Source organism: Colletotrichum jinshuiense, chromosome 13 (genome assembly GCF_051148585.1).
Source record: "Colletotrichum jinshuiense chromosome 13, complete sequence".
Taxonomy (NCBI): domain Eukaryota; kingdom Fungi; phylum Ascomycota; class Sordariomycetes; order Glomerellales; family Glomerellaceae; genus Colletotrichum; species Colletotrichum jinshuiense.
Genome location: NC_139306.1, coordinates 220535 through 231074, shown reverse-complemented (window position 1 = coordinate 231074; position 10540 = coordinate 220535). Strand labels below are relative to the sequence as shown.

The 10540-nt window shown below is 51.8% G+C and overlaps 3 protein-coding genes across 3 annotated transcripts; 2 read left to right on the top strand and 1 right to left on the bottom strand.

Annotated features, from left to right (window-relative positions):
- Positions 1-969, top strand: EsH8_XIII_000042 (uncharacterized protein; the record flags this gene model as incomplete). Its single annotated transcript, XM_083273753.1, has 2 exons — positions 1-207; positions 334-969. The coding sequence occupies 2 exons, from the start codon at positions 1-3 to the stop codon at positions 967-969; spliced, it is 843 nt and encodes a 280-aa protein (XP_083120516.1).
- A 51-nt stretch (positions 970-1020) lies between these two features.
- EsH8_XIII_000041 (uncharacterized protein) lies at positions 1021-2427 on the top strand (the record flags this gene model as incomplete). The annotated part of the gene is made up of 2 exons (XM_083273752.1): positions 1021-1227; positions 1297-2427. The coding sequence occupies 2 exons, from the start codon at positions 1021-1023 to the stop codon at positions 2425-2427; spliced, it is 1338 nt and encodes a 445-aa protein (XP_083120515.1).
- A 194-nt stretch (positions 2428-2621) lies between these two features.
- EsH8_XIII_000040 (uncharacterized protein) lies at positions 2622-3362 on the bottom strand (the record flags this gene model as incomplete). The annotated part of the gene is made up of 2 exons (XM_083273751.1): positions 2622-3011; positions 3135-3362. 2 exons carry the CDS (start codon positions 3360-3362, stop codon positions 2622-2624), a joined length of 618 nt encoding a protein of 205 aa, XP_083120514.1.
- Positions 3363-10540: the final 7178 nt, after the last annotated feature.

Sequence of the window (10540 nt, the reverse complement as noted above, 5' to 3'; positions counted from 1 at the left end):
ATGCATAACCTCATCGACCACGAACCCGATTGTCGACATCCCTCCCTGACAGATTTCGTCGCCCAGACCGTAAACGGATTACCACCCGGAAAAGAAGCCCAGCTCTACATAGACTTTGTACGAGAGATGCCCAAAGTGCAGAAAGCCCACGGCATTGCCGAAAAGAACCTCGCCGAGCTGAACCCGGAAGCACTGAGAGCCGCCAAGGTTCAAGCCAAAGTTGAGCGGCGACGATCTAACCTCCTCCAATTCCTTTCCCAGTCTTGGGAAGGAGCCGATTGCCACTTTGCCGCAGAGTTCTGGAAGCCCGAACTAGGAACCAACATCCTCTAGTCCATCAAGGCCATAACAGAAAGGGCAATCAAGAACGGATCATCCCTCAAGTCACTCTGGGAGCCCAATGGACCTCTCCGACAGGCAGTCAACGAACACAGTCCTGCAAAACTGACAAAGACCGTTGCCGAAAAGGCAGTCAAGCTGGCAGAGATCTCCATACCCCTCGCAGGGTCCCCAGCCGAAGTTGAGGTGCCTCGGCGGGCCAGACAGCTCTCGTGGGCCGCATCTCCTCTCTCCGACGAGCCCGAGGAAAACAAAGCAGAACGTGATGTCTCTTTATCGCCTTCGCCAGCACCATTTTTGATATCGGATTACGAATTTGAAATTGCACCTTTGCCAGATTCGCCAGGGATTATGTGCAATGGGATCGATGTGGCCAACAAAACATCCCAGTCTGTTGGTTTAGGTGACGCCGAGGACATTGCGCCTAGCCCTCAGCCCATTACCGTTGACGACGTAGTGCCCGCGGATTTCGCAAAGAATCTTGCTGCAAAGGTGGTGGACCGACTGTCGACAGAGTCACGGCTTCCGGACGACGTCATCCGCATTTTGATTGACGCCTTGAATGCCAAAAGAGCACAGGAGGCCGCCTCTTTGCCAACACAGCCCATCTTAGTCATGGATACTTTCTAGTGGAAAGTTAACAGCCCAAGTCTTCCGACGACGCTACCGCCTGAAGCGGCTATGCCGGCTGGAGTGGTACTTCTCGTGCCTCTACACCATGCAAGTGAGCATTGGTCTACGGCGAGGATCATCATCAGCAAATCCGAAGTTGTTTTCGAGCATTACGACTCGTTACCCAAGCTTCAGTGCTTTGATAGCGTGCGTGCGACTGCTGAGCCGTGGCTAAAGCAGATTTTCCCAGGCAAGATTGTCAAGGTTTTGTCAAAGGTTAGTCCATCCGGAAGAAGAGAAGTCGGGCTTTCTTGTCATGTTCTCTCTAACCATGCACGGTTTCAGGAATGCCCGCTCCAGTCCGATGACGTGAGCTGCGGCGTGTTCACCCTTGCTTGCATCCAGCACCATTTGGAGGAAACGCTGCTACCACAGTCAATCGATCCTACAAAGCAACGGGCCGAGTTCCTCGCGCTGTTTCAACGATTCGAGATACCGGCGAAAGTTGAGATGCCAGCGAAGTCAACGTTTTCCAGCTACCTTTGGGACGTAGTCAGACACATCCGGAAAGAAACGCATGTCATATCCCATGAAGACAATTCTGACCCGGCGGATCAACAGAGCAGCCCATATGCCAACCCTGGCACGGCCGAGGCGGATATCATCTCGCTAGAGAAGCAACAGAAGCAAGCGACGGTCCCGCAAGAGGAGCAAGAGATGGAACCTCGGTGGGAATTTCCATCAAACTATAATTATGATGATGATGCAGGAGCGGAATCCGCCCTAACCTCTGGGTCTGTGAAGCGCAAGCGCGGCGACATGTGTGACGACAGCCCTCCTGCTGGACAGATCAAGGAGCACCAAGACAGCGGCAATTCAGAAGAAGGCCAAGTCAATTTCAACACACAGAAGCACAATTTAATCAGCTGGATCCGCGAGAACACACCAGCCGAGACGCGACAAAAGTTGTCGGTCGCGCGGGCGAAGTCCAAGGAGTTGAAGCGGACCAAGTCCGAGACACAATTGCGTTTGAAATGCCTTGAAGACCTCAGGGTCCGACGGGAGGCTCGGGCTGCCCAACTGCGAGCCGCTTTCGCTGATGTCGGGAATAGTCTGCTGCAAAAGAAGAGGGATACTAGGGAGGGCTCGGATGAGAAGTCACTCGTTCGGGAACAGGAGGAAGAGGATGCCGTACAGTACGAAAAGTATGTTTCCATGATTATGGAGACTGCGGGCATGATGGCACGGCAGTACGGCGATCCTGTCCAAGGCACAGACACTATTTTGAAGCAGCGCAGCGAGCTAGAAACGAGCCTCGGAGACATTCAGGCGCAGAGCCAACAAGTAGACCAGGAGCTGGGAGTGCTAGAGTCGGAGTTAGAGAAGAGGCAGAGTGCTTTTAACGAAATCTATCAGGCAATGAAGACGGCTGACGAGCGGGGCACTGTCGAATCACAAGGCTCTGGGTGCAAATAGGATTAGATTCGAGATTATTTTATCTTGTCCGCCACAATAGCAGTTTAGCGGCTTAAGCTTTTTCACCCCCTAATGTGTGCATTTAACTTCATATCGACATCGCCCGCACGAGTGGTAGACCTTCACGGCGACGGCGGGAACTGGTTGGCCTATTTTGCTGTAGTGGCCGTTGGTAATAGGAGCGAGGTCAAGTGTCACACCTCGATCAATTGCATCTCAAAGGCACCGGGCGGTACAACAGAGGACAGAATGCGACAAGGGGTAGATTTCAATGGAGGATCATGGAATAGATGGCAATACGCAGCAGCATTTTGTTCAACTTGGCCATCTCTCCCACCGTCGCGAGTGGCCAATGACGTGATGGGGGAGAAGAGGGGGTCGGCGCTGGGCTTGGGCCATCTTCCGCGCCGCCCAACCTCGGGACTGCTGTTTTCGGCATCGGAGCTGTCAAAGGGGTTGTCGGCGGACCTCTCGGCGAGATTCTCGGTGGGCTTCTTCTCTGCGGGCTTGCTTGGGGAGAGGAGTGGATCGAACGGCGGGAGGCCGTTACCTGCATCGCTGCCATTAATATGCCTTGAGTTGCTCTGGAATAGATGGCGTGGTCGTAAAGAGTAATCATGAACGAATAATGCTACAAAGGGATGGAGATAAAAAAAGAAACAAAAGAAAAAAGGAGCAAGGATGAGAGGACAAAAGGGTGGGATTACAGGTGGCGGCGTCATTTGCAAATAGCCGCCCTTCTTGCTGCCTTCGGGCAGGTCTTCTTTGCCCTCGCCGTCGCCTGGGTCACGGGCGTCTGAAGCGGCTGAACGAGCTCCCTGTCTGCAGAGCGTCTGCCGGACGTGGGACAGAGGTCTGCCGCAGAGAAGGTCGAGCTCGTCGTAGTACTTGTGGATGTCATCCTTCAGCCGCTTCTTGCGTGCTGCACCCTGCATACATGTTGAGAGCCTGGCGCTGCTGGTCGGGATCGAGGCTGCGCATGACGATCGACCTCGCGGAGCGGAGCTTGGGGCCGTCTGGCCGCATCAGGCTGGTACTCGTCGAAGGCGCCTCGGATCTTTTCGACAAGACAATCGCGCGGTATACCGCGATCGATCTAACCAATGTCGGAGAGGAAACTCCCGTACTGAAAGGAGGCATAGAAAGAGAGAGGATTAGCCGGTGCCCATTATGCGTGCGCGCAGGGGATATTTATCCATCATGGGATACAGAGAGAAGGGGATCAGAGAGGGAGAGGGAGAGGGAGGGGGAGAGGTTATAGTTATCAGTGTAAGGCCGCCGTCGTCAGGCGCCGGCGATGCGGCGATGCGGCGATGCGGCGATCCGGGGCGGTTGTGGTCGTTGTTGAAGAAGAGAGGAAGGAAGAAACGATGGGAAGGTGGATGAACAACCAACGAGACGATGAACCAATGTTGCGAGTTTTGCCATGGCAGGAGACTGAACGATGCGTGAAGTGAAAGCAGACACCGAAAAGGAAACGTGTGTCGACAGACGGTTGCAGAGAGAACCACAGAGCTGGTAGGTAGGTGGGCGGTGGGGCTATCCCGATATGGTGAGCATGCGACAACCGAACGTGGGAATGCTCGTCAGGCCACTACTCTTCTACCTGACGAACACTAAACCGTACGTCATCACCCAACTGACGTCTAACTACAGCTTGACTCCACGACAATTTCGCAACCCGGTATGATGGTTCGCTGCGCTACTGTTGTGGCGATGTTTCCAAGCAGCATCCTGATTTTTTTTTCTCGCGCATCCGTGGGCGCAGTCGTGCATTCTCCGCTGGAAATTTGTATAGATGGATGGCCATAGCGATGGTGGTTGTTGTACTGGTGATTTGATGCGCGACCGTATCGCGACTTGACTGACGCACGCATCGCGCATTGAGCCTCTGTTACTACGTAAAGGTGCCAAGTGTGATGCAGGTACGGCCACTGCGTTGCGACGTCGCCAAAATCTAATAATATTCTATTGCAATGTTGCTCGGCTCGCCAACTAGGGCACACACGTTCTTCCTCAGCACCTTTAGACACTCCTCCACGCAGATGACCAAGTGGTTTTCTCATGCGGCAGCAGCTGGATCATGGCTCGTGGCAGAAGACACACATGGGAATTAGGTAATCCGGAGAAAAGCCGGGGATCAGAGTGAGTCATCCGAGGTTAGTGATTGGCCAAGGTGGGTCGCTTACCTAATTGCCGCAGGGTTACTTCAACTCCCAACTACCAACTGCCTACCTCGAACAAGGCATCTCAAGTCATGACATCCATACGCAAGACGCGGTTATCCCTCCCTCCTGATAAGCAAGCAAGCAAGCAGACAGCCCCGTGTGAATACAATTTAGCCATAAGCTCGCCATGGCTTGTCTATAATCCGTCATACTGTCGCCACGCCGCCTCTAACCGATAATACTTGGATTCTCCAGTTAGTCAAGTGTATCTCGGTCAGTGCCGCGTGGTAAACAACATCTACCCACCCTGTGGCGCGCTGTGTTACTTTTATAGAAGTGGTGCTTTTTAGAGGTGTCCCGGCCAAGGCTTGCAGTGGCACCGTCAGGACTGTCCTTTGAAAAAGTCGGCCATTGACTTTTGAAGACCCAAGCGAAGCTTGACAACGCATGTTGGTGGCGAGCTCTGGCACCGAATATTACATTGCCATATGCCACGTTATTCCCCACGCCCCCATGTCACCTCATGTTGGCAGCGATGCTCTTTAATTCCTCAACCTACCTTGGATGAACCCACAGTACCGGACACTCTGATCAACAGTCGGGTGACTAGAGACCAGGGTCGTCAATGATAACACCAAGGTATGCAGGCGGATCGGGCCAGGTCGGGCAAGTGTCTAGTCAGGCAAAGCCTGGTAGGACAAATGTTTGGTCGGGTAAAAATGCGTACACACTATCCTCGCCCGGTCCCAGCTCTCCCACTCAGGCTAGAGAAAAGACTAGTAAAGGAGGACGAGCCGCCCGATACAAGATATCCTGTCCTTCCCAGAAATGGTGAGCCTGGTAATTGAGCCGGCATAAGCCTCGGTCAGGTGCTTGATGGCGGGTAATTCTGAGAGCATACATCGCGTGCATTACAGCCGTTGAATGTAAAAGAGGTAAAAACTGGAATTGGTTTTAGATGATATTTCACTACTTTATATATGTTCCCTGTCTCTTTTATCAATCCTAAACACATTTGCTAGCAAATGCTCTTGAAGTCTGGCCATACACCGCCCCCTGACGTGGTTTGGTTAGAGATTAGTGTCGCCTTCCACTTCTTCAACCAAGCCGTAGAGTTGGTTCCCCTCGACTAACGCCTGACTGCGGCAAAAAAGCATATGACCGACTCGATCTTCTGCATTTGAGCTTTGTGCCTGAAAGTGTGGCTTGGGAATCTTTTGTTCCAAGGGGATGAATCGGCATTCATGGTCAGTAAATGCCCATGTCCTGTCTTGAAGATGGAGAGACCAAATTCCGTGACTGTGCATTTGAGAAAGGCCTCGATTGCTCGAGCTACTCAGAGAAGACATGACCGCCGATGCAGTTCTCACTAGATTCGTTAACTTGAGGGTCATTGTCCTGCCCGTCTAGAAAGTTGATTATATTGCTGGAAATGGGGTGGAATAAAGTGCTGATGTTGCTGGTCGCCGACACCAGTGTTATAGAAATTTGGATTTACATTCAGTTGATCTATATCAATTGTGTAGTTCTAAATTGCTTGCCTAATGATGACAAAGGGCAAGCAAAACACATTCTCCGCCCCTAAGAACTTTTCCAATTGTCTTCAAGCTTTACGGTGAAAGTACCTGAGCAGTAGAAGAGGTAAGATGGATTCAATTGATTGGGCGCTATTGGATGACTGCTACAAGGTTGCTATGCAGATTGGCCGGTGTCAAGAGATGTAACGTACCACCATTTGCAAGACAACCGAACATATCTCTCATTGAGGCGTTGGAGTGGTATTAAATAAAAAGTAAACCCTGTGATAATTCACTCAACCGGGTTCTGGATGTCGTTACAAGCACCGCGTTGGCGAAGGCTGTGTGTGTTGAGACACACGCTTTTAGAGTCCTAGTCGAGCCGGAAGTAGACTGTTGGATTACTCAGCCAGAATACAGGCAGTCAGAAGCAACATCTTGGCTACCGTTACTGCTGATCTGCATTCACGGATTCAAGAAACTGGAGCAGATTAGAGAACTTACTCGGTTTGATTGCAATGCCATTTTACTGTAGGAAACCAAGCTGATATACTGCTTCGTCACTAAACGGACCGCATTTGATATTCATCTGTCTTTAGATCCCAAGTGGTCATAATATTGTACATGTATCTCTTGGACCCTGATAACAAGTGGGTGGAGAGCGGCTAACATCCCGCGAATTAGGTCGTTGCAAGCAGGGATCAAAGAAATCTAGGTCATTGACAACAGCAGCCTTAAGACGGTATACAGACCCGGGGGGACATAGTGAGGACGGGAATGATTGAGGTAGGGTAGGTGACATCGTCGAAATTTAGTGCCCCAAGACAGGCGACATTAAAACACGTGGCTTGGGCGGCACTCAAACCAGGCTCAGCAGCCGTCAGGTTCCCTACTCTGATGACGAGACAGCCATGCATGTCCGATGCCGACTTTTGTACCACGTGAGTAGATGGATTCAACAAGTCATCTCCCCGTCAATGGCCTGAGACCTGACTTCTCTACCGATATTGCCATCTTTCCATAGCGGCCTGACATGGATGCTGACACTGATGAACCTCGTTAGGTTAAAATGAATACGCGACAGGCACCTAGCCGCAAGGGCGTTGGAGGTGGAAACTCGCCTGCAATCGGGGAGTCGACCGTCTACCTCCAGGCAGATCTTCGCGAACTCCCTGGGCTATGCCTTCAACTCCCGAACCATGGCCGAATAAGTCGCTTAAATCTTACCCTCCTGCGTGTCGTCGCCCACCTCACCCTCCTTTGCTTCTACAAAGGTGCCGTTGAGCCACCTCTCGCTGCTTGCCCATCACCTCGCTACATGTCTCCTCGAATGAATTCTTCTTATGTTGCATTTCCCGTATCGGCGAGTACGACGCTGGCATAAGGCTCTGCTCCAACAACCGCCGACACCTGGCTTCATGCTGCCGCCCTGTACTTGTGTGTTAGAGGGTACTGAGACTCGATCTCAGTCACGATTCTGCTCTCGTCTGCTTTGTAATTCATGAACGTGTAACCAGGCCTAAACCCTGTGTTCAATCTTATACTGCCGCATCCATGATCCGCTGTTTGTTCGTCCCATGTATGGTTCACACTACACCAACGCCTACCTTAAAACGGCATACAATGAGCTGGTGGAGCCGAGGCTTTCTCGGCAGCTTACTACCCTTGCCAGCGTCCACTGAGATATGCTGCTCAATCGTGACATCTTTCGATGCGTTTAGCGGTGAGGCCACTAATAGAAGCGTTTGAGATGACTCGCGAGTCATCGGGTATGAAGGGCCCGTGAAACTAGAGCTTGATAAACTTGAGATGGAGAGTGAAGGCGGTATCGTCGAAGCAGTCGATAAGTTCCAAGTCTTCCTAGTGGTCGTCGTCGTTAGGGCCAGGGCTCGGGTTTGATGAGGGCAGAAATGCTTTTCATTACGGTGGATGCAAGCGATATGGCTACCATCCCTTCATTGAAGAGCCAGACTCGGAATCAGATATTTCAGAGAGAGAGACTCACGGTTTTTGCTTTCCTACTCGCTTTATCCATCGCTGTTAACGCGGGATGAGGACGTCTTGCCGCGCAGCAAGGACATGCACCATTTCCGGCTGACCGAGGCTGGTTGCATGTAGAGTCCTAATACCTTTAAACCATCCTACCGGCTTTCGTCGATGGCCATATTCAAGCAAAAGCTCGTTCAGCTCGGACGGTGGCAGCCTGGATGACCCCCTCGAGAATCAAGCACTACGAGACACACAATCCCCGACGACTCTCGGAAAGCTGACAGCTATGAACAACCTGTGCCACGAAGACGGGAGCTCTACTGCGCAACAGAATATATTAAACAACTGGAATGTTGAATTACTCTGTCAGAATACGGCCAGGCGGTCAAGCGGCGGGATGCAGCAGCAGCGGAGCCCGGACATTCTACCACAGGGCCGCCCACGGCGGTATCTTCAACGCTGCTCCTACCACCGACCTTTTGCCTTCTTCCTCTTACACACAAGAATACAGAACCATTCTTTTGCTTTGATTCACGTTTATTTACCACCCGTACGGGTAACCTGTGATACCAACATGGACAAAGGCCTAGTACAAACAGGAGAGCACTTCCAATTTCCAAACATTGATGGTCTGAGGCAGGCTGGAAGGTCGGGATTAGTAACTATAGCGGGTTCAAGTAAGCAATTTGTCCAGTAGTAATTCTCGGTGTGGTGGAAATGCTCCCTGCAGTATCTAAAGGGATGGTTGAGAGAGATCCAGCTGCCCTCCTGCAGGCCATCTCGATATGCCCTCTTGGATAGTAGTCGGTTGCATCGGACTTGGAATAGCACATCTCTACGATGCTCGTTGCTTAACACTAACTAGTGCGGACGCATTAAGGGACAGCACCGTTCCTTGTTTTTCCTTTCCGTTTTCCTTTTGGGGACGATGGTGTTTGGTGACACCGAGTCGGGAAATATCACGTTTCCAGGCTAGATAAGGGCAAACAGATGTTGATATCTTCGCCGAAAGCTTTTCTTACGCAATAGATATTTCTCCCAGGGATTTCTGCCTTCCACCCGCTTCTAACGTTACCGGGCGTTTTCCCCCAATTATACTGGGCCTCCATTTTTTGACAAGCAAACGTGCCGCTGATGGCGGAGCTCCTTCAAGTGTTTCAGTTCTGCCTTCTATTCTGCGATGCTTTCAAGCACAAGATACATCATCACCAGGAACCCTAAGGTATCGCAGTGCAGGCGTAAGGATCTAGAGTCGGAGCAGCTAAGTACAGGGGTTAGCTAGTAATACAAGAAGGATAGATTACCCTAAGTAATCTAGAGGGAGTAGATTTCAGTAATAGTTTGTCAGGAGCGCGGACCGGGAGAGGGGTGCCGGGGAGGCACCGGGGACCCACCGGGGTCCGGTACGGGGAATAGTTGATCCGGAGCGGGGATAAAGGCGCCGTACGGGCGCCACAGCTGTAGAGAAGGCAGATTCGAATGACAGTCACACCCAATACCTACGTGCTAGTCGCTAACCTCTTCACTCGGTACTAAGACACCTGACATAGTTCTACCTACTATCTACTAGCGAATACGAGGATACTGCCCCCCTTCAATCTGCTTCTAAACACCTCTAACAGATGCGCGCAAGCAGTATAGGCGAGGTTTTGACGTCGTTTTGTCTAAGTAAGTCAGGCTCAGCGCAGCAAGCGTGTTGGATTTGCGTGACCCTCATGTAGATGGACAGATGCTCTGTCGGCCTCGTCAGAGGAGTAAGGGTTGAGGAAGGGGAGGATACAACCTTGAAGACACCTTATTGCTCAGATATACCTTTTTGGCATGTTAGTTCATTCGTCGAGTTCCATGCGTACTGTTTGCCCGTCTTGCGTTGGCCCGTCTGCTGCGGCATGTCTCGACCCCTCGCCGAGAGGTCGGGTCGAATGAATGGGGTTGGGATCGACATATTGTTCTAGACAGGTCGACCGACTTGGAGTCCAGGGATAAGGTCGTTGCGTGTCTCGCTGGTCCTGGGAGCTACTACTCAATCGGAGCTACTTATTCCGCGCCGCCTGCAGCCAACACAGCAGAAGGTGTCTTTTCCCTCTGGCTGCCCGTTTCGCCCGACCTGGTCCTAGGCACCACTCATGTAAGCGTGGGGATCCTCGCTCTTGTGTGTACATGGAACATCGGAATATCTTTGATACAAGTCATCTGCCTTGCCTCGTCTCTGCCATATCATTCCGACGGCGCAGAGCAAAGCGCAGCATCCAATTTTGGTAAGAGCTGTATTGCACTGCACTGTACCGCATGCATCGCGCTGGCCACGTCATGGTCTGGGCCATGACATGACGTAGGCAGCGCGTTACAGGATGAATGAGAAGAGGAGTTGAGGGCTGGAATGTTTGGGTGATGTTGCAAAGCGGATCTGCCGTTGATGGCATTCCCGACCAAGCGCTT